At 44.9% G+C, this 21982-nt stretch overlaps 2 protein-coding genes across 10 annotated transcripts in view; one reads left to right on the top strand and one right to left on the bottom strand.

The window, feature by feature from the left end:
• camta1a (calmodulin binding transcription activator 1a) overlaps nt 1-9688 on the bottom strand; it is a 333445-nt gene extending 323757 nt beyond the window's left edge. For 3 of the 8 annotated variants that reach the window (XM_052057924.1, XM_052057925.1, XM_052057927.1), the window contains exons 1-2: nt 9448-9687; nt 5607-5708 (exon numbers count right to left, since the gene is read on the bottom strand). In XM_052057924.1, coding sequence (XP_051913884.1) covers nt 5607-5708; nt 9448-9472 — 127 coding nt within the window. In that variant the 5' untranslated portion in view covers nt 9473-9687. Of the gene's footprint in view, nt 1-5606; nt 5709-9447 lie in introns of all 8 variants that reach the window. The other 5 variants (XM_052057929.1, XM_052057932.1, XM_052057922.1 and 2 more) reach the window with 3 other exon arrangements.
• A 2459-nt stretch (nt 9689-12147) lies between these two features.
• Nucleotides 12148-21566, top strand: dnajc11a (DnaJ (Hsp40) homolog, subfamily C, member 11a). Of its 2 annotated transcripts, none has more exons than XM_052058051.1 (16): nt 12148-12288; nt 13273-13402; nt 13489-13562; nt 14550-14651; nt 14787-14915; nt 14996-15118; nt 16274-16347; nt 16429-16618; nt 16708-16793; nt 16898-17014; nt 17380-17535; nt 17614-17683; nt 17832-17889; nt 18511-18653; nt 18926-19117; nt 21154-21566. In XM_052058051.1, the coding sequence occupies exons 1-16, from the start codon at nt 12217-12219 to the stop codon at nt 21325-21327; spliced, it is 1890 nt and encodes a 629-aa protein (XP_051914011.1). In that variant the 5' UTR covers nt 12148-12216; the 3' UTR covers nt 21328-21566. The 2 variants fall into 2 exon arrangements, with proteins under 2 accessions (XP_051914011.1, XP_051914012.1); XM_052058052.1 differs by having other exon boundaries at nt 18926-19055; nt 21154-21419.
• The last annotated feature ends 416 nt before the right edge of the window (nt 21567-21982 follow it).

Raw genomic sequence — 21982 nt, 5'->3', positions numbered from 1 at the left:
TCATAAGGTTGTTACAGTCTCATGCAGGTTTAAATATCAGTTCAAAAGAGAGTCACAAACAATTTTACTTCCAAGTTACGCAACGGTGCACTGCTCTCACCCTCTCAGCGCACAGCAAATGTAATTCAAACCTCACACAAAGAAATTAAAAAGTCGATTTGCCACATGTGGTTGAAAGAGAAATGTGTCCAAAAATGACAGAAAATGGTGAGCTTTCAAGACTGAAATGCGCACCTTGTCGCCTCATCATTGGAACACGAACACCTGTAACACTTGCTTAGCATATTAGGGGAAAAAAAGGTGAAATTGCCCTGACAAGTTGAAAACTAACAAAAATAGATATAATCTCTTTGACAACGCGTCAGCTGGAGGTGTGGTGCTGTTCAGCGTTCGTGCTGTCCCCTCATCATCTCACCAATCCCCACATCCGGTGCTGGAGTGAGAACGGAGAATATACCGTGATGTAAGTATGACGTTTTTTGGTGGCTATTTCGTGCGAGTCACACGAGTTCTTGCAACTCCGATCCGTCAAGCGTCAACATTGCACCAGATGCCAATGAGAATGCTTTGGCTGGCTCGCTCCGGGGCAGTAACGAGTCAAATTGGAATTATCATAAAATCTCCATTGACATGCATTGATTTCTGGACAATTCAAATCAACATGGAGCAATTTACAACATAAACAGTGACCAAAAAGACGTAACCCTTAATCGATTCTTACAAACTGATGCTTGTTTTATTTGTGGAGTGATATTCTTTAATTTGAGATACATTGCATATACAGGGTCAGGCAAAATGATCTGCCACATTTGTAGGTTAACTAAAAGGCAAATAAAGTAAATAAACAAAAATGTTTTTATTTTTGAAATGTACATATAATGCCATTTTGCTTTGTTTCTTTATAATGCCGTTGTTTTTCGTTTCTTTTCAGTTGCTGCCATGAATTGGACTGGTGAGCATCGCGCTTTCATTGTTCAAACGTTTATCAAAACAAACAAATCTGTATCTGCAGCACAACGAGCGTTCCGTTTGCACTTCAATCTTGGTAGACATGATCCAGTACCAGCTCGAAAAACTTGTTATGGGTTACCAACTTCAGAGCTATTGGATGTCTATTGGACGGCCGAGCTCGCGCCACCAGAACTCCACTTACTTTTTAAAACACAATGAAACAGAATGGCCTTACAGTATATGTACTTTCCAAAAATAAAAACCCTTTTTTGTTTCCTTACTTTATTTCCATTTTATATGTGTTGCCTGGCCCTGTATAAGCATCTTTCTGCATTTAACTCATTCAGTACCAGCCAATTCTGGACCAAGTCTGAAAAGACGTTTAGAAACGTCTTTGGGAGTGAATGAGTTAAGGTAAATAAGTTTGTTTTTTTTAATCCATCTGTGTGGCTTCTTTTTTTGCCAATTTCCCACGCTATAACGTGGAGACCTGCGGCTTTGAATGTGAAGTGGCCAAGGTCTGGAGAAAAACGTTTTCATTGCTAAATGTAGCAGTGGCAGCTTTAAATCAGGTGCGTTTTTGAGTCCGGAAGTTAGGGTGCATCAATAACACGCAAATAAAATACATGAACATCCGGATTGGCCTCTTTTGTGGAATTCCTAACAATAGCGGAAGCGGAAATGTGCTGTCGTCTGCTGCACCTTCTGCAACTAACAATGAAGCTCACTTGTGCAGATAAGGGGCTATTTTGATCACTTAATCCTTTATTAAATGGACGCTCAAACAGTCAAGCAGTGTGACACAAACTGCGTATGACTTGCACCACTAGCAGGCAGGGGATTTGAAAGGCAATCTTCTTCAAGGGTTGATTCCATCAATGCAAGCGCATCAAAAAGCAGAACAAAAACACAGCCTTAATACAGTTCAATGAAGAGAACATAAATGGCATCATCCACAGCATTTGTGAGGGGTGGGGGGAGACTAAACAAAACAATCACAGTCCAATATCATCTTGCAGTTTCGACAGCATTCCTCAAAGTCAATCCAATGAAAATGGATAAAAACAAAGAAGAAATAAAAACAACCAAGAGATTGTGGTGTGAGAGTTCAGCGGTGGAGGAAGGAATGGCTCCGCCTACACGTCGGAATCGAGGAACATGGAAGGAATGTGGTGGCGAGCTGACGGCGGGGATGATCCTGGTCAAAGCCGCTGCTGTATTCGTTTTCAGCTCAAGAGCATCACGACCATTTGGGGACAAACCTTGAAAGCTCTTGCGTGCGTTGCCACTAATGCAGTGCTGCCTTTGCTATTCTTATCTTTCACAGTTCAGTGAGTAACAAATATTGATACTGCACTTTTCCCAAATATAGAACATTGATGCATTTGGAAGACGACAGAAGTCTGACCATGCTCCGCGAGGTGCAGTGCTCAACAGTGAGTGTCTGCAACCACAGGGCTCCAACAACCAGTGGGTCGCTAGCCGCAAGACTAAAAAAGGTTTGGTTTTTTTTGGTTTTGGTTTTTATTCACCGGAGTCTGAACAAAGTCTTATTTGGAAAATTATGTGCATCCGCAGGTTGCAAAAACTACAGCACATTCAGCGTAATGGTCAGTTGTATATTTAATCCGAGCAGCAAAAAAAAGCTTCACTGGTGAACACTTACAAAGTTGTACTTTTAGCATTCACCTGGTCGATTTTACTCCTCTGATTATGGCATTGGATTGTCGTCAAAATGGGTTGCTTAACTCATTTGAAGAGGAGCACCCATTTGCGGGATGAGCGGCACAACCGAGCTCTACGTTCACACGTCAAGTGCGCCCAACTTTTCCAAACAGCTCACTTTGCTGTTGATTGGCACATTTTACATGGGCACAATTTCGCATCCTTGATCTGAATGTAATAAACTCTTCTTGATCGAATCTTGATTGAAAGTTGCAGTAAGCATTTTTGACAGCTAGTCGTCAATCGACCAATCTTGACAACGTCCGCGTGCACAAACTCATCTTGGTAAATGGTAAATGGGCTTTCAATTGTATCGAGCTTTTGATGATGCGGCGATTGGGGGTTCTACCACCGAGTCATGCCGCCCCCTTGGCTTTCCGAACAAACTAACACGGGGGTGGCCAAACCGCGGCTCGCGAGCCACATGCGGCTCTTTGGCTGGTTCCATGCGGCTCCCGGGCTTTCACACGACAATTGTCGAAAATGCCTCGGCAATGGCGCTGCCATTCAAACAACGGTGTTTAATACACAGAATGCACTACGTCAGCCTATCATCAATCCCGTCACGCGATTGACATAGAGGGCAAATAATCAGATGACTGAATCACCAATCATGCACAGACAACGGTGCTAAGTGCTAAGTGCAAAGCTAGTCAGCGAATTACCTCTGTTTTTAGGGCAGGGGTGCCCAATACGTCGATCACAATCAACCAAGAGCAAGCAGTGTGTTCCCAAGTCGACTGCGAGCGGTGGGAGGAGGAAATGGGGGTCAAAAAGGATTTGTGCGTTCGTGTCTTAAGGTTTTATTTATGTTCAGGCGCTCCGGCTGTTGCTCGTTGCGGCGTGCATGCATATGTGCGCGTTTTCATGGTCTTATGTCTGTGTGTGTGTGTGTGTGTGTGTGTGTGTGCGCGCGTGTGTGTGTGGCTCTTTGCAATAACACAGTAAAAAAAATTGGCTCTTAGTCTCTGACTGGTTGGCCAGCCCTGTACTAACTTCTTCGAATGACATTTCATTCACAGCCCACATCCCCACAACTTGCTAATGCAAGAGTTTTGAAACTTCAGCAACTTTAAGAAAACTCTACTTTCCAGCGACCTCTAGTATCTGCACATTTGATCCATTTTATATCCGGGCAACAACAAAGATGGGTGGCATTTGGCCAGACACTTTCAATGAAGTCCATTTCCACAGCCTCTTGATGACGAGATGGGAAAACTTGCAATAGCCTTGGTGTGCAAGTGGGGAACCAATTCTTTTCATCATTTGGCCTATAGCCATTTGGACAACACCCTTGCATACAGTGAAATTACAAAAAGCGCCCAACAAGTGAAGCAGGAAAATGTGTTGCACTGCCTGTCGCCTTGCCAGCGTCTAGCTGGGGTGTTTTACCTCCTGGGAAAAAAAATCTCTCCTTTCTCCTTCCGATGAATCTTACAAGACGCATTGTCGTTGCTATTTTCCGCATTTGCATGCATGTATACCTTGCTAGCCTTGACTGGCTACAGCGTTAAGGTGGCTGACTGTAATGTAGTGGAACACAACATAATAAGGGAAGAGGGTCAAAAAGTCAAAGAGCTAAAAAAATGAAAAAAGCCTATTACTAGAAGTTCAACAAACATGCACACACGGTTAACTGCCTGCAACAAACTGAAAATGACTCTTTATGTGTTCGTGGCCCTCGCCAAGCTCAGCCATCCATAAAAATCCCATCTCAAGGAGAGCAGAGGTGAGGTCTCTCTTGCTCTCCCTCCCTTTCCTTCCCTCACTTCCATGCAACACCTCTGGTTCTCTTTTTCTCGCTCTCCCTTCCGCTAACACTGGCACACTAACAAAAGCCTGCACACTAGCATAACTGCTCCCACAATTACTCAGACGATTACTCAGATCAATGGAATAGCATCTCTGCGTGCCAGAAGAGTGTCCGGCCTCAAACGACATTAAGGCTGAACTGCATTCAAGTAGCATACTGTAACACCCCATGGGAACACAAGAAGGGCGGAAAATGGCAAGAGATGTCTGTTCATCTCTGTGTGTGTGTGTGTGTGTGTGTGTGAGAGAGAGAGGGCAAAAGTACAACAGCAGTCTTCAATGTTTCCCAGAACTGGTAGATCTATTGCCTGGTCTTTAAATCTTCCCAAACCGTCTTTTTTGAGGAAGCCACAAATTAAAAAAAATATACATGAAGCGCAGCAGCGACACATATTGAGCGAGGAGTCTCACAAGGGGTTGCTACTGATCTCACATTCCCGATTTTGAAATGACAGTACATGAGCACACTTAATTAGCCGCTCTCTTGTCTACATCAGCAGCCGCAGTGCTCTTTGCTGGTGGATTCATTAACAACGAAGGCACTGCTTTCTTCAGAAGAACAATCGGACCGTTTTTTTTTTCCTGTAGACGAATGAAGGGAAAATCCCCCGCAACAAAAAGGCAAGGCTTTGGCCTACATTTCCAACCGATTTGCCGGGCTCTCGCTCTCAGCGCTTGTGGCTACAGGGGAAAAACCTCAACTGTGACGTTGTCCGTGTTGCTTGCGCCGCCTCGACCGAGAGCACACGCGTGTCCGTTTGGAGGAAGACACGAGGAGATGTGAAGGTGTGATGAGATGGCAAAATGAGGCGGGAGGAAAGCAGAAAAACAGCCAAAGCTAAATGTGACGGCTCAGAGTTTTCTTAGTGGGCCCTGATGGCAGTGTCTCGGCATTGAACAATCCCTCTTAGTTAACGACAACACTGCGCGATCCCGCAAAGCCGAGACTTCAATCAGCAGAGCAGCTGGTGGAGGTGTTGGGTTGGAGAGCACAGAGAGGAAAAGGGAGGATGTGGGATGCAATGGAGGAGTAAATAAATGAATCGATGAATGAATAATTGATTGGCCAGCGCATGGTCTCTGGCAGCGGTGATGCAGTATTAATAACGGACTCTTACTGTTAGTCTCTGTGTCATCGCTGATACTCTTTGGTGGACCGTGGCCAGCATAACACACGGCTGATCTGTACATTCGATCCGGATTACGAACTTTCTTCAGTCCTTCAGGAAGCAAAGACAAAACAAAGTGGAGACAAAGGGGGACAATCATTTTTGAGCCAGTGATGGCTGGGGAAATTCCCCGCAAACAGAACAGGTATCACAACATACAAAACAAGAACAACACACCCTTGAGATACAGTATTAGTCACCTCCTACAGTTATATGAAGAAGTTGAGACCCCTTTTGCAAACAAGATTTGACTCGAATTGGCGGAGAAGCTACTCAGTCACTCGCAGACCGTATTCACTGCTGTGGACGTTTATATTCGTCAACCGGCAAATGTAATTGTCAAGTTTTTCCAAGTGGTAAAGGCGTCGGAGAGCGTCTCGCCCGGCTTGTCTGCTTGAAGTTCAACTTTGTCAGGCCCAGTCGTGACGAGCCGTGTTGCATTGCTTCGGCGTGAGCAGAGGACCAATTGATTAGGCGGCAAGTCTCAGCTTGGAACGATGATGGCGAGGGAGAGGGAGAGAAATACCTCCACATTGGAACTTGGACAACTTTCAGTAACTCATACTCAAATAGGGATGGATGGCATATGGATGGCATATGCATGGCGGAAACAGACTGCAGGTCAAGGCAGGTGTTTCCCAACCTTTTATTGAACCAATGTGATGTGTCACATTGTGAAAAGATTTCACAACACGCCACTCAGCAAAAATACTGAAAAAGATGGAGACACAGTTTAATGATGTACCTTCTGTCATCAAGTGGAGGGGCGTTTGATTGTTTGGCCTGTGACGACACGTACTTGGAGTAGATCAATTAAAACAGCATTTATTTAATAGAAAATTTATTCTTTTCCGTCCAATTAACAGACATTGGAAAATCTCCCTCTGCACATCCAATGATCTCGCACGGCACACGGGTTGGGAATCACTGGGTTAAAGTGACACAAATGCAACAAATGTACATCAGCGTCCAGACGTGGCCACTCCATCAGTCCATCCTGGTTTTCGTCAGTATTTCAGCCTGACCCACGTGGGCGCTGTGCGTCCCTTTTTTGCGTCAGCCAATCAGCATTGTGAACCTAATTTACAAATCACTCGCAGGCACCGCACAAGCAGGCATGCAGCTAAATAAATACAAAAATGTAAATAAAAACAACAGACACACACAAACGAGGTGGGGCACTGAGGTCTGTGGGACTAAAAAGTAGAACTCATCCCTCCATTTTCCAAACCGCTTTAACCTCACAAGGGGGAAACGGTTGCCAGCCATTCGCAGGGCACATCAAGACCAACAACCATCTGCGCTCACACTCGCATCGAGGGACAATTTAGAGTGTTCCATCAACCTGCCACGCATGTTTTTGGAATGTGGGAGGAAACCGGAGTGCCCAGATAAACCCCACTCAGGCACGGGGAGAACATGCAAACCCCACACATTCTTTGCTTTTCTTTCTCTATTTGGCTGCTTGCGGTACCTGTGCGCGACGTAGTACACGCAAGTCCGCTCTCGAAACTGTTTGGTTGTGGCTGGACACTCGGACGTACTCGACCAACCTGAAAGAATGACGGCAGTTCTCTAACGCACACTCAGCAGACTAAGGATGTCCACCTCCGTTCGCGTCAAAGTCACCTTTCTGCTTAGATGTATTGTTTCCCACAAAATAAGAGCTTATTTTCTCCTCTTGTCAGTTGGGAACCAGAGTTTTTGGCCAGACCCACTCTAAGATCTGCTGCTGATCCTCTAAAGCAGGGAAACAGCTCAAAAGGTGGCTTCCATGTCACAGAACACAACATTCTTTGGGTCTTGAAAAATTGGTCCAAATGATGTCAAATGGCTGGCAATGTGGGGAATTGTCCTTTGAAAAGGGCTGGCAGTGAAAGAATTAGCAATCAAAGAACATGCACCACCTCCGGTGCAGCTGCAACATGTTTGACCTTGCATTTAATTGTACGGTCATCAACGATTCAACACTTAAGGTAAGAATTGTCGAAATGTCAAGCTCAGTTTCGGTTTCTCGTGGGCTGAAAGACATACCATGTTGCCCCTGGGCTTTGAGCTCCGTAATCACCGCATGTTGCTTTTTATAGGTACTACATTGAAAATAAATAAATAAATAAATAAATAAACATGACTGCCAAGGGCCCTGACAAAAGAGTTAGTTGGTGTGAAAAGCTCAGGGCATAGACAGTGGCAGAGCGAACAAGACTGGGCCGTCCGTGGTCCTCTGCCTGCATTTCACCCAACAAGGTGTCGGTGGTTAGGGGCCGTCGCCGCCATCGTTGTCGCCGTCTGGGATGTCAAATGACTTGGAGCGATCTGCAAAGCCTCAAGGTCAAAAAGGTATGGAGCAACGACCACTCACAAGATCTTGCCCTGCTCACGACTCTCCAGTGGAGGTTCTGAGCTTGTGTGCACCACGTTTGTTAGAAGAATACGTGGAGATGCCACATGCTCAAGTCCTTGCCATACTGTCCTCGCACAGAAGCAGACGTCTTCATTTGTGGCCCACTCAAACGCTTCAGACTCGCAGTGAGTTTGTGCAGCTCAACATCACCCCCTGGCGGGACTCTGTGCAAACGCGAGCTGAATTCCCCCCATGGACTGGGGAAATTCTGAGCACAAACCCACAAGGCGACACCGAAAATCACAATCGTTTGGAGTTGCTAACTTCGAACTCTGCTTTAAAGGCTGCGAAGTGCCTTACGAAAAGTTTATAAGCAGGGAATGCAGTGATTTCGTGGCCACCTTTTTTCCTTCTTTTCATTTTTCTTTACACGAGCGAGGACCTATTGCAGTAATGGAAACGTTTAAGCCTGAAAAACAAGCGTCAGTGCACGTCAGGTTTACAGGCGTCATTATACTTGAGGTGACTCAATCAAGCTGTTGCGAGATTGTCAAACCTTTTTAATAGGAGGCAAGCGCTGGCAAACTCCTCATTAGGTTGCTGATTCCCCTATTTCCCACCTTACGTTCTTACAGCTCCACGCTTGGTCCAATATTCCACTCAGTGTAATGGCTTTCATTTCAACTTAGTGAGCCGTGTGAAGACATCACTTTGCCCTGTGTGCAAGGCGCTGCAAAGCTCCGTCGTCAACCCTTCCTCCATTCCGGTGTGGCGGCATTCAGCCCCGGCCAGCCGCTAAGTGGGGACACACGCGTTCCACGCGAAAAGCCTCCCGAATATAGGCCAAGTACTTGGAGGCAAAGTGGCACCAGGAACGCGGCGGGACCCGGATTCGCCCGTTTGACACGCTGCTAGCTGCAGGTCATAGACGCTCGTTGAGTGCAATCACACAACTCGAGCGACCGCTGCGCACGTTCCATTCAAGGCAGGTCGAGTGCCACCTCCTCAAAACAATAGCGAGTGGCACGAGGCAGTCACATGAAGAGGAGAAGTTGGTCGACGCCGCCTGACACGCTGTCTTGAACTTAGCTCGGAACCCACGTCCGCGGCCAACACGCCACTTCCCGCACTCGTCCTTTGGAGCTAACTAGAAAAGCAGGCTAATATTAGCCCGGTTGTTGTTTCCGTGCACCTTGCAGACGCCCGCCTGCTCGTCGGTAGACGGCATGCGGCGGAGATGTGCTTTTTGTTTGCTTGGTTGGTTGTTTGGGTTTTAGTATTTTTTTGTTTGTTTGTGGGGGGTTTTCATGCAAAAATGTCTCCACGCGCGCGCGTCGCCTGCTCGCCACCTCAAACTGTTCGCCGACAACAACAACAACAACAACAAAAAAAACACACAAGCACCCACACGTAGTAAGTGAATGAATCTAAGAATATTTCTCTTACCTTCCGGCTTGTTTTCGGCAGCCATTTCCCCTTCGCGCGCAACATCCTCCTCCGCCTCCTCACGACCGTGGGTACCACGCGCGTGCACGGCAAGGACAGCACGCGGAGGGAGTGGAGGAGCGTGCGACGAGTCCGTCCGAACCAGGCTAACTTACGATTGGCTGCCAGCCGCTCACTGGCAACACACACACACACACACGCACACACAGATACGTGCGCGCGCACACGAATACATACACTCACGTCTCCCCCTCTTCACCTAAACTGCGTCTGTGTGTGTGTGTGTGCGTGCGTGCGTGCGTGTGCGTGTGTGCGTGCGTGCGTGTGTGTGCGCGTGTTAGAGAGAGAGAGTTTCTGTTTAGACACCTAAACCTCATCCCTAATAAAATAAATAGATCATCAATACCAGTTCAGAGGGTTTTACAATTGCATGGTGAATATTTCCATCCATGCCATGCTCTTCGGCTCTCGGTACAGTATCCTAATTTAGTCAAGTCAAATGTACTTATATAGCCGTTCATCACAAATGAGTCTCAAAGGAGTTGTCAAGCCCATTTGACAAATACGAACAACATCCCCTGATCTTAATCCCACAGAAGGGCTATGGGGGGGACAGGCTGCAGTGGATGCAGTGGGCAACATCTAATCCATAATGTGGTGTAAAAAAAAGTTTGAATAGTTGAACAGTGTATAGTCCGTTTAATAAAATAAAGCAAGATGCCTTTGGAGAACGGGGTCCTCCTCAAAACCCAGCCCGGATGCTCAATGCAGAGCTCTCCAGAACAGTGCATCCAGGGAGAGTGTCCACCTCAGATCTTGTCTAGATCATTAGGGGGCAAAATCTGTACAGCAACATCCAACTAGGTCATCATCACCTCACCCTCTCTCCAAGCAGGGCAGGGGGGGAGCAAAAGAAGCAGCAGTCAAACGGGCCAACATGTCGTTCAGGGGTAGGGAACTCCAGTTCCTCGAGAGCGCTAACCTGCCTGTTTTTCGCTCCCTCCCTATTCCAACAAACCTGATTCAATTGTTCATGCTTGTTTCAGACATCCGCAGAGCTTGTTGATGAGCTGATCATTTGAATCGGGTGTGTTGGAGTAGGAAGGGATCTAAAATAGGCAGGATATGGCTCCTGAGGAACCGGAGTTCCCTACCCCTGGGCTAGTAGTTTGAAACACACTTCGAAAATGACACTTCAATCGCTCCAATTACTTTCATGATATGATAAAATGTGGCTATGAATAACAAATGAACGGATGATTTTTATTCTTGAGAAGGCACTGATCATGCTCATGATTTCTCATAGTAATCAAGAAACAGAGCATTATCTATTATATTCACAATGTTCCATTGGACTGTGCCGCTTTTCAGGCGGAGTGCCTTCAGCTCTAGTTGTTTTGGGTGTAGTTCCAATGATTCCGCAGTAGGCTTTCAGCTCAGCATTCCATTTGAATGTTTCCATAAGCTCATATGAATGGAGATACTGTGTTGACTGAATACAGTCAACACAGAACAAGAACCTGGACCCGGGCGTGTCAGCCAGGGCCCCTGCCGTCCACTTTTTGTGAGGTGTCTCCACCGGCTGTTCACGAAGGCAACTTGGCTCTGGGGCTGGAACGGATGAATTCAATTTCCATTCATTTGGACAGAAAAAAAAATTGCCTTGGTGTGTGAACATTTTGGCTTGCAAAAGCAGCCTCGTAACAAATGACCTCAACAGCTCCACCGTACTTGACTTCAGTAATACCAGGAGAGTTTGAGCGAACTGGAATCTCTTTGAAATGAGAGGCATAGCATGAGTTATTCAGCTTGTTTTACCATTTGGGGCCACTTTACTTGAAGGCCAAAGCCAATTTATCCCACACCATTAAGCTACACTACTGGGTTTGATACCCCCGTGCCCCTTCAATCCTGTCAAATGCCTTTCCAACAAGGTTGGCATGTCCTCCAATGTTGCGTCATCACCATGTAAAAAAGATGTTTACTGTACAAACTGTGCCAATATCATTGTCAGCATCGTGTGAATCATTGACTAGCTAACTGAAGCATATTTAGCTGTTGTGTTTCGTTCGTGATTTAGATGCAAAGGCACACTTTCGTAGCGTCCGGAGTGCGTTAAGGGTTCCCTCTTTCAATTACTGTGGCACAGCTAGGCTTGACAATAGTATGGCCTCGTTAATAGCTACAAGCGATCTAATTACAGATCATTGAGCTTGATACACGTTGCTGCTGGCACTCTTGGCAAATACTGCACTTAAAGATAGCTTTCATCCTTCATTAACAGGATGCGGGCCTTCAGTGCTGAAATGCGGGACGGCGTGGTGCTGAAAGGACAGCTCCTCTGCTGCCTCCTGGGTATAGGTTACGGATGTTAAATTTGCTTGAATAATGCTAATTTTGATTGTATCGGATATGCCCATCAATCTCATTTATTTAGTTATTAAGTAAAAAAGCGGATATAGTTGCAATGACATTAAAATGAAAATAAAATGCGTAATTTGAAATATTTGCAAATGTGATGTGACAATGTCTAAAAGTGTAGTTATTGTGCACTCGAGGTTTGTTGAAAACAAAAACATCACGAGAAGTCGAGTTCTTTGAAGAGAAACTATCATTTGAACAGTGTCAAACGTCAGCATGTCCAGGCAAATATGGAGGTGAGAAGTGTGGTTTTGTTGCACACCCGCTACACAAGATGGCGCAAGTGTGCGACAAGCCATATTATGCAACAATGACGAAGGAGCGAAGAAGAAATGACCGGGCATAAACATGGCGTCTGCCTTAGACGACGAGGAGATTTCCAGTGATGATTACTATTCTCTATTAAATGTCCGGCGAGAGGTACACGACGCATGTGACTTGTGCGTGTGCAATCGTGCTCAAGAAATTGAGTTAGACGTCTGTCGATCTTGGGTCGCGGCGACGCTTGTCACGATGTTTTCACGTTAGCCAAACGGCTAATCTGTCACCCTCGACATTGATTTCGGTGTCTGCCGTCTGCAGCTAGAAACGTTTTCCCCGACAACAAACAAATTTTATAGATGACAGTGTTAGTTCAACGAAACCGCTTGGACCAGTCTGGTGCACGCTAGCGCCCCTTTACTGGCCGTCACAATAGACTGAGCTCTTTCGTTGACGGATGACTTCAGCGGGTACAGGGCTCGTGTGCTAAAGCTTTCGCTACTTACTGCACCTTGACTTACTTGCAGTTGATTAGGTTCGACTTTGATGTTAGGGGATCAAGTGCGACTTCATTTGGCCCCATTTGTAACAAAGAGTGCCATGTGCATTTGCACATGGCACTATGTTGTCATTTGGGGGCCCAAGGCATACCCACGTCCGTGGGGTGCAAGGGCTTAACAACATGGGTGTGCAAAAGGGCTGATGTCCCGCCTGTTTTCCATCCCTCTCTGCTGCGAGACACCCGATTCAAATGGTCAGGTCGTTATCAAGCTTCTTCAGAGCTTGTTGATTAGCTGATTATTTGAATCAAGAGTGTTGTGTGAATTTAAGAAAAATCCTGACCAAGGAAACGTCCTTACAATATTTCTTGTGACTTTTTATTGAACAAGTGACTCTTCCTCTCAACGTTGTTAGTGTAATCCATAAGATCAATAATCAACATTTAATGTTGTTTACCAATTTTGAAATTTCCCCCCTCAGATGACACTGGCACTCCTGCCACTCCACTTGGCATTTGTGTCTGACTCGGACTGTTTACTGTTTTTATGCTATTCGTTTAGTATTACCTAACTTGGTGTTTGTCTGTCTGATTTACCCATACCTCATTTTAAAATATTTAGAATCTTTAATGTCATGCTTCAGGCAACACAGGAGCAGTTGAAGGCGGCGTACAGGCGGTTATGCATGTTATACCACCCAGATAAACATCGGGATCCAGAACTAAAGCGCCAAGCGGAGCAGCTTTTTAACCTGGTACATGAAGCTTACGAAGGTAACGAGCTACATGTTGACAGCTTCAAATGTTGATCAAGGCCAGCATTCTTGGATACTTTGCTGTTGTTGTTTGTCTTTTTCTAGTGCTTAGCGATCCGCAGGCACGAGCAATCTACGATATCTATGGCAAGCGTGGGCTGGATGTTGATGGGTGGGAGGTAAGTCAAGTGAGATTTTTGCCTCAGAGGAGTTGTTTCCAGATCGTTGGTGAATAAGGCTGACAGCAACAATTGTACATGCTCTGCCTGACAGTAACTCAATGACAATGCGGTGAGAAGACTTAAAAATAAACCTTACCTAACCGAGTAAGTCATCAATGCTGAGGTTCACTTTTTTTTTTTAAAGTTTTTCCCGGCAGTGTGTCGTGGCATAACAGCGGACTTGACTCGCACAACATCCAGAAATATCGGTCAATCGTTAACTAAGAGCGCTTAAAAAAACAACTTAACTACGATGACACCGGACTGTATGGCGCCTGCACACAGTTTTGTGTTTAGCGGCTAGCATACCTCAAGTACCCCATATAGGCTGGCGAGAGTCATTTGATTACTTTTCAAATGCAGTTGAATAAGTGAAAATGTCTGCTGAGAGCCTGACTGAGTTGCCGTTTCTACGAATCACTTTTGAGCAAGCCTTGCTCACTCAAATGTGTTGTAGCCAGCAAAATTGCTTCTGTGGTTCTGACGTTGCTTCAGCTCACAAATTTGTCTAAAATCTTATTAATGTTTCTGGAGAGGAAAATAGTGTGCTGTTGGGCCCAGTTTCAATTTAAGTATAAAATGTTGAATTCTCTAAAAATGAAAACAAATTGGCCATTCAGTCATTAAGAGAATGTGTTTTTTGTCTTCTGTCTTTATAATTGTTCTTTAACCGAGCAAAAAAAACAAAACAATTGAATTATTTTGATCCAAATTCCTGATTATGGTGGAACAGAGCCTTTATGTATGTGATGTTGCGTGTTGTGGTGATTGGCGCACACCACGCACCAAACACGAGCAAAGCTGTTCAATGCCAGATAAAAAAAAAATCTAATCGTCACATGTTGGATTTATCACAGATGAGCAAAGTTTTAAGATTTGAAAGATCCTTTTGTGTGTGCGTGTATGTGTAGAGGGCCTAAGTCATCCAGTGCGCTTTTCCTCCAGGTGGTGGAGAGGAAACGAACTCCTGCAGAAATTCGAGAGGAGTACGAGCGTCTTCAGAAGGAGCGTGAGGAGAGGAGACTCCAGCAAAGGACCAACCCCAAGGTAAGTTCAGTGGTTGGCAGCTGGCGTGTCTTTTCAAAAGCTTGTTCTGTAACTTAATTGCTCCATATCTTCCTGAGAGCAAGTCAGCCCTCGACTACTTTGACACGGTTTTTTCTCCCCACTCTCTGTTCAAAGGGAACAATTAGTGTGGGCGTTGATGCCACAGACCTCTTTGATCGCTACGAGGAGGACTATGAAGACATGGTTGGAGGCGGTGTCCCACACGTGGAAATCAACAAGATGCACATATCACAATCCATAGAGGTGACATATGATGCTCTGATCTGAATTAAAGTGTGCGGCTTGGCCGGTGTTCTGAACTCTGTCTGTGCGTTCTTCCCCAGGCCCCTCTGACCACAAATGACACAGCTATCTTGTCTGGTTCTTTGTCGACACACAATGGAAATGGAGGCGGGACTATTAACTTGGCCTTGAGGAGAGTCACTTCAGCTCAGGGTTGGGGGGAGGTATGTTGCTCATGACACGGACACAACTCGCAATCATGGAGGCTTTTGGCGCCCGGGGACATTTCAGCATGCACTGTAAACCGGTGACCTTCAGCTTGTGAACGCACGTGTCAAGTGTGACATTACGTTTTGCACAACTTGCTCCTTTTGAACAAGCAATGTCAAGAGACAAATGAGAATTTCAGTCAAACCTGCATGCAAGCACACTGTCCAAATACAACCCAATGGCTGCTTTCTAACAAGTTTCCACCCATTTCTCCATCAGCAAGGTTGTGAATTGTGTCCACACATTAGGCAAGCACAATAGCTGTTTTTCTCCACTGATAACTTCCTGCAATACATACATATACAATACAATACATCCTGATTTATATCCCACTTTCACAACTATATGGATAGGGAGGGGGGTGTGACTCTTTCGGTCTCTCCGTATCTCTTCTGTACCCTCTTGATGACACTCTCCCCAATTCATGAGTGTGGTCGTCTTGGCCTCATGACATCACCGTGTGACCAGCATGATTGAGAGCACAATTTCAATACCAGTTTGAATTGAACCAGGAACTTTATTGGTCTATTCATGAATCAAACAACCCACTATAAATGTTGCCATTCATCTGATTGTGAGAGAAGAGCAAGTTGTGCAAAAAGCACTGAAACTCTAATTGTTGGTGAACAGCAGTGCAACATCATTGAATCAATTCAATCAAGACACATCGTTTCACAGGGGAGACCCAGCTAGCTGTACCAAAACGCCCTGTGTAGTATATAATGAACTTTACAGTAATATTCAACTAGATTTACCCTTTTATAGGGTCTGTACCTGTGGCTAAAAAACAAAGCGTGGACAGTCTGTGTTGCGGAAAGACAGCAGCCTCTCAAAAAGTCGGCATGCTCTGCTTTGTTGTTTCCTCTTCCTCTCTTTGTGGCAATCGCACCATGTTTTTGTGGTTCAAAAAAAAAGACAAAGAAGTATCTGCATAACCTCCTCAGTCGCTCAGTGGGTACTGAAGAGCCACTTTATTATTATTATTTTTTTTTTTTTGCGACGGTCACCATCAGAAACGTTGACTCATTTGACTCAGTGTGTGCCGAATATCCCCAGCTTTTTGTGAATGGCATTTTGCCATACATGTCACATATTGTTTGTGCACACAGATAGAGCTTGGCGCTGGAGACACACACGGACCTCTCTTTGGAATGAAGATCTTCCGAAATTTGACGCCACGCTTGTAAGATTGGGCTAATGATGTTCTATGAATGACTCAAAGATGGCCGAGTATGCAAGTGTTTGTGTGTGCGTTCCACCTCAGCTTTGTGACGGCGCAGTGCGGACTCCAGTTTTCGTCCCGGGGCGTGCGTCCTGCCGTCAGCACGGTGCTGGCCCGTCACCTGGACAAAAACACGATGGGTTACCTGCAGTGGCGTTGGGGGATCCACTCTTCCATGAATACCAGCATTGTCAGGGACACCAAGAGCAGCCATTTCACCTTCGCAGTGCAGGTCTGCTGCCAGCGTTTGTCCGTCACCATTCGGTTTGCACTCCCGTTGCCTGTCAGCCATGAGTCTCGACATTCACTTACTCTTTGCAGCTGGGCATTCCGCACACTTTTATGATGATGAGCTACCAGTACAAGTTCCAGGATGAAGACCAGACCAAGATTAAGGGCTCAATAAAGTCTGTTGCCAGAATGTATTTTTTCTTAATCCACGGGAGACTGTGGATGTTTGACACAGCCAGTAGTTAGTATTTGTGTGTGCGTATGCGTGCATGCGTTGTAGGTCTGGTTTCTTTGGGACTGTGCTGGAGTACGGCGCTGAGAGGAAAATCAGTCGACACAGCATTTTAGGAGCCACAGTCAGCATCGGGGTGCCACAGGGTGTCTCGCTCAAGGTCAAGTAAGTGCCAGTTGAAATTGTTTTCCATCCCATTTTTTCCAATGAAATTGAGTGCCATTTGTGATTTGCAAAATGTTTGTTGCTAACAATCTTCAGGTTGCTATTTTCAAATTGGAAAGACGCTGCAAGCGAAATTCAGTGATGTGTTTGCAAATGCATTTTACATGTTATTGGCTGTAAACAAGGACTGCAAGGGCCGAGAACTGTGTCACACATTTGTGGTCAAATAGCGTGAAGCTGTTTTTCACCACTTGGGTTTTCCTGACTTTTTGGGCCCTGGGCACGTTTTCCTTGTATCATCAAAAGAAATATCACACTGTTGATGCGGTTGGATATAAATAATAAAAGTGAATGTGTCTCTGCAGACTAAACCGAGCCAGCCAGACATACTTCTTCCCGATTCACCTGACTGACCAACTTCTGCCAAGTGCTGTATTTTACGCCACAGTTGGACCGCTGGTCGTCTACCTCGCAATGCAGCGCCTCATTATCCGGCCATACGTGCGGGCCCAGAAGGAACAGTAGGAAATGTTCACTTTATTTCATTGCAGAAAAGTTGTGAGAAAAAAATTATTCACTCCCATCTCTCCTTTTCACAGAGACTTGGAGAAGCAGCGTGAAAGTTCGGCCTCAAACATAGCCAAAAAGAAACAGGAGGCTGAGGCGGCGGTGAGCGCTTCATTGGAGATGTCGCTACTATTGTAGAGTTGAAAGGCCATGCACAGATGGAATGGGAGAGAAAGGCGACGTGATTTCATGAATGTGTGATTATCCATCTCATGTCACATTTTGTTTCTGTTTGCCTTTTTGTGTGAAGGTCTTGCTCATGCAGGAGTCTGTACGGAGGATCATTGAAGCCGAGGAGTCTCGAATGGGTACGATTAGTAACCTTTTAGATGCGTGTTCTCATGTTTCTTTAACAGTGTGGGAAAAGCTTCAGTTCTCTTGAGAGACTCCAAAACTTCCAAACATTTTAGTTCCAATGTGCAACATGCGGTGTCTTTTTTTTTTCTTTCCTCTGAAACAAATTCAATAGCAGTGGAAGCCGTTTCATTTGCTGAATTGTTTGAGTTTTTGTGACCACCTCATAAAGGAGGTGAACGTTTTCAGAAGGGACATAATACTGTTTTCATCGGCGCCACACCCTTGACTTGCAAGAATTGCCGCCTTTTTGCCTTCCCTTGATAATCACCCTTGTCAAGTACTTAAGGCACACTGTTTAATTTTCAACCGTAGAAATCCAGCAACTGTCACTGTCAAGGTTTGTATTTTATTGTCATTAGTGGCCTGGCAAGCTTTGCCTTCAGTTTGGTGGTGTTCTTTTTTTTTTTTTCAATAACAAGCTGATGTTCTATATGTTAGGCACTATCAAAATGGATTGAAACTGTCACCAGCACAATAGACGAAAACATGTCCTGCCGGATTCACTCAGCAACTGTGGACCGGAGAAAAAAAATGGATGCCATTGATAAACCTGCCGCTGCCTCCCAAACCAGGTCTCATCATCCTCAATGCCTGGTATGGCAAGTTTGTGACGGACAACAGCCGGAAACACGAAAAGGCCAAGGTGATTGACGTGAGCGTGCCGCTGCAGTGTCTGGTGAAAGATTCCAAACTCATCCTAACCGAGGCCGCAAAGGTACTTGATCACATTTTCGAATTTCTTTCCAAAGTCTGCAGGACTGTACACAAACGCATGGCTGATTTCCACAAAATGTTGTTGATGAGGAAGATGCTTATGCATAGCCAATTCACTTTGCCCCCAATCTGGTGTAAGGTGCGGACAAAGGACTTGTTTTAGTCAACACGGTGTCCAGTGGTTCTGCACAACAAATGTCTATCCTCACACTTTTGTATATGTGTTTGTTTTTCCAACATCTTTCTAGTTTGTTTTTCTCGTCTGTTTTGTAGTCAGGCCTCCCTGGTTTCTATGACCCCTGTGTGGGGGAAGAAAAGAGCCTCAAGGTGCTGTATCAGTTCCGTGGCGTCATGCATCAAGTCCTGTCAGGAGACTCCGAACCACTCAGGATACCAAAGCAATGTGAGACCCTCCCAGTTACTTCCAAGCACCTAAGCTGCATTTCCACCAAGAGGTCCAGTTCAGTTGAGTTCTCCGCACTGCCTCTTGGGGCAGCCATGCCTGATTTGGCTCAGTGTTCCCCTCCACATATTGTAGCCAGAATGGCAAGAAGAGAGCCACTTTGTGAAACCCGCCAACAAACAAAATCTCAAAAATACAACATGATCGACAAAAGGCGGTTATTTTGTTACCCGAGTCCGCTGATTTCCAACTACTTTGTGAGAGATCACATGCTGCAAGGAATGATCCACTTTTACTACATTAATATTAAAACTTATTTCACTACAAATAATGATTGTAGTCTGTTAGCAATGTACTGTCACACATATTTACAATGGCCAACAAAAAATATACTTTCGTGGTTTCTGGGTAAGTTTGGGCTGCTGAGTCCAAAAATGGCTTCTGTTTTCTTGATTCGGTTCTAGGTTTTGAGATAGATTGAACAATTAAATGAATGATAATTCATTCATTCATTCATTCATCTTCCTAACCGCTTGATCCTCACTAGGGTCGCGGGGGGTGCTGGAGCCTATCCCAGCTGTCTCTGGGCAGTAGGCGGGGGACACCCTGAATCGGTTGCCAACCAATCGCAGGGCACACAGAGACGAACAACCATTCGCACTCACACTCACACCTAGGGACAATTTAGAGCGTTCAATCAGCCTGCCATGCATATTTTTGGAATGTGGGAGGAAACCGGAGCACCCGGAGAAAACCCACGCAGGCCCGGGGAGAACATGCAAACTCCACACAGGGAGGCCGGAGCTGGAATCGAACCCGGTACCTCTGCACTGTGAAGCCCACGTGCTAACCACTGGACTACCGGGCCGCCTGAATGATAATATACTTTACAAAATTGAATTTGATCGTTGGTAAAAAGTAGTTTGTGCTTTGACGTCACCTGTTTTTGCATTTGTTCACTGCTAATATTGACTCATTTTCCGATTTTTTTTTTTTTTCTTTGCTTGATATTCCCAAGAAACATGACTTGCGTAACGAAGGCTGTCTGAGATAATGATCGCCGTCCATCACAACATTGCATCAGAAATGAAAAAATATGGTATGGGCATGCTTAAAAGGACAGATATAGCCTCATCAAGCTTGGAGCACAAAGAGAATACTAATGTCATAACCTGGCCAGAAAAAAATGGTTTGGAGGATCTCAAAAACTACAGGTACCGGTAATTCTGAAAGACCAATGTCACTTTTGGATTTAGCAACATCAAAATACCCAATAACCGAACCGAAACGTTCTTGGCACCAAAATAGTACCTATAGTATCATTTACGCTATCTGATGCAAGTTGTTGACCAACCTAGCAGAAGGCCTGCTACCACAACCACTGATGAAAACGCCAATGATCAACAACCTTAGGTTTGTATGGGTAAAGTAAAGTCATTTATCCTGCTCCAGGAGTTTGGTGTTTTTGTCAGTGGTGGTGGGAGCAGGCCATTCGCTGCGTGGTTTGTCAAGAACCGTTCCTGTTATGACAAACTAGCAGTGGATAGAGTCAATTGTACTTCGTGCCTGTGTGACACCCATAAAGCTTCCCACACTGGAGGTGTACTGCAGTCGGTCGGGGGCAGAAACATCTTTGCAGCGCTGCTCCATTGTCACTTGGCGATCCAAGGCGATTTGATATCCTTACAAAAACTGTAAGCCATTAAGTGCCCAAGGCCTCGTGTCAGTCTGAATGATACCGAAACGACACTGGGGAAAAAAAGTGATGAATAACTTTTGGGACACCACTGTAGCAGTATGGCTATAACATACTCAACTCCTCTAAAGTTTCACAATATGGCATTTTCAATAATCACGCAGAGCATCTGTGCCACTTTTATTTGGTGGTGTGTTGTGAGATTTTTCCAATGTGAAATTGTGTCTTAGTCCAATAATGTTCAATGTTGCCCGAGTTGACACAGTCAATGACCCAGTACCGAATGCCACTGAACTGAACTGAACTGACGTGACGTGCTTGGAAGGGAAATGTTTTTTGACTGCTTCTGTACAAAGAAGTCTCCTCCATGTTGGACTTGTATGTGCTTGTTACTCTTTGCAGCTCACAGGATTGATGCAGACACATAGGAGTACCTGTATTGACTCCCCCTCACCTCTCTCAAAAAAGCCACATCTCTCAGCTCTTCAAGGAGACAGATTCATCTTTGTTTTAGATAAAACAGGGAGCAAGTCTTGGTCACCAAAAAGTATTTCTCTATCCTTGGTCTTTATGTAGATCAGTTAAACATGCAGAATGGTAAATGAAGCATTACAAAGGGTAGCCGTGGACAATGTGACTCTAAAATAAATGATTACCATCTTCTTAAAGCCTACCCGTTGTACATTTACTTGAGTTAAGTTTCATAAACAACTTTTGTGACCAAGTTGTTTGACATTGCAGTGCCTATGTGATTTAAAACATAATTGCGCCTGTTTGCTTGCCATAATATTAAAATTGTTCTCTGGCATGGTTAATTGTGTGTTTTTCTGATGCGTAGTTATTGCAAATGACCTTTGCTGTTCTTATTGAATTGTTTCATCACAGTTCCATCATCGTTCAAAACAAATTATACGGTCAGTAAAAAAAACGACCACTTTATTCCTCCAAAAACACGTTTGACATTATTAGTCCGATGGTATGGACTTCAAATACCAAACTAAAGCATCAATCAATCGTGTCGTCTTTTGATTTGCAAGTAGCAATGATCTTCATACTCCGTGAAAGATTACAATATTGAAAAGGGTATATTTATATTGTAAGACGTATTAATTGTTCTGAGGCCTCCATTTTACTAGTTCCCACTGTTATTTTATATTGTTCTACATTTGTATTGAATAAAATGTTCAAAATGAATGGAAACAAATATTGTTAAATAACTAATTAACTTTGT

This window comes from Hippocampus zosterae, chromosome 2 (genome assembly GCF_025434085.1).
Source record: "Hippocampus zosterae strain Florida chromosome 2, ASM2543408v3, whole genome shotgun sequence".
Taxonomy (NCBI): domain Eukaryota; kingdom Metazoa; phylum Chordata; class Actinopteri; order Syngnathiformes; family Syngnathidae; genus Hippocampus; species Hippocampus zosterae.
The sequence above is the reverse complement of the archived record's forward strand: the minus strand, read 5'-3'. Positions and strand labels throughout refer to the sequence as shown.

Coding starts and splice junctions, on each gene's coding strand:
- dnajc11a (XM_052058051.1), top strand. CDS start 12,217: ATGGCGTCTGCCTTAGACGACGAGGAGATTTCCAGTGATGATTACTAT. Junction 17,015..17,379: donor GGTGTCTCGCTCAAGGTCAA/GTAAGTGCCAGT, acceptor GTGTCTCTGCAG/ACTAAACCGAGCCAGCCAGA. Junction 18,654..18,925: donor TCCTAACCGAGGCCGCAAAG/GTACTTGATCAC, acceptor TCTGTTTTGTAG/TCAGGCCTCCCTGGTTTCTA.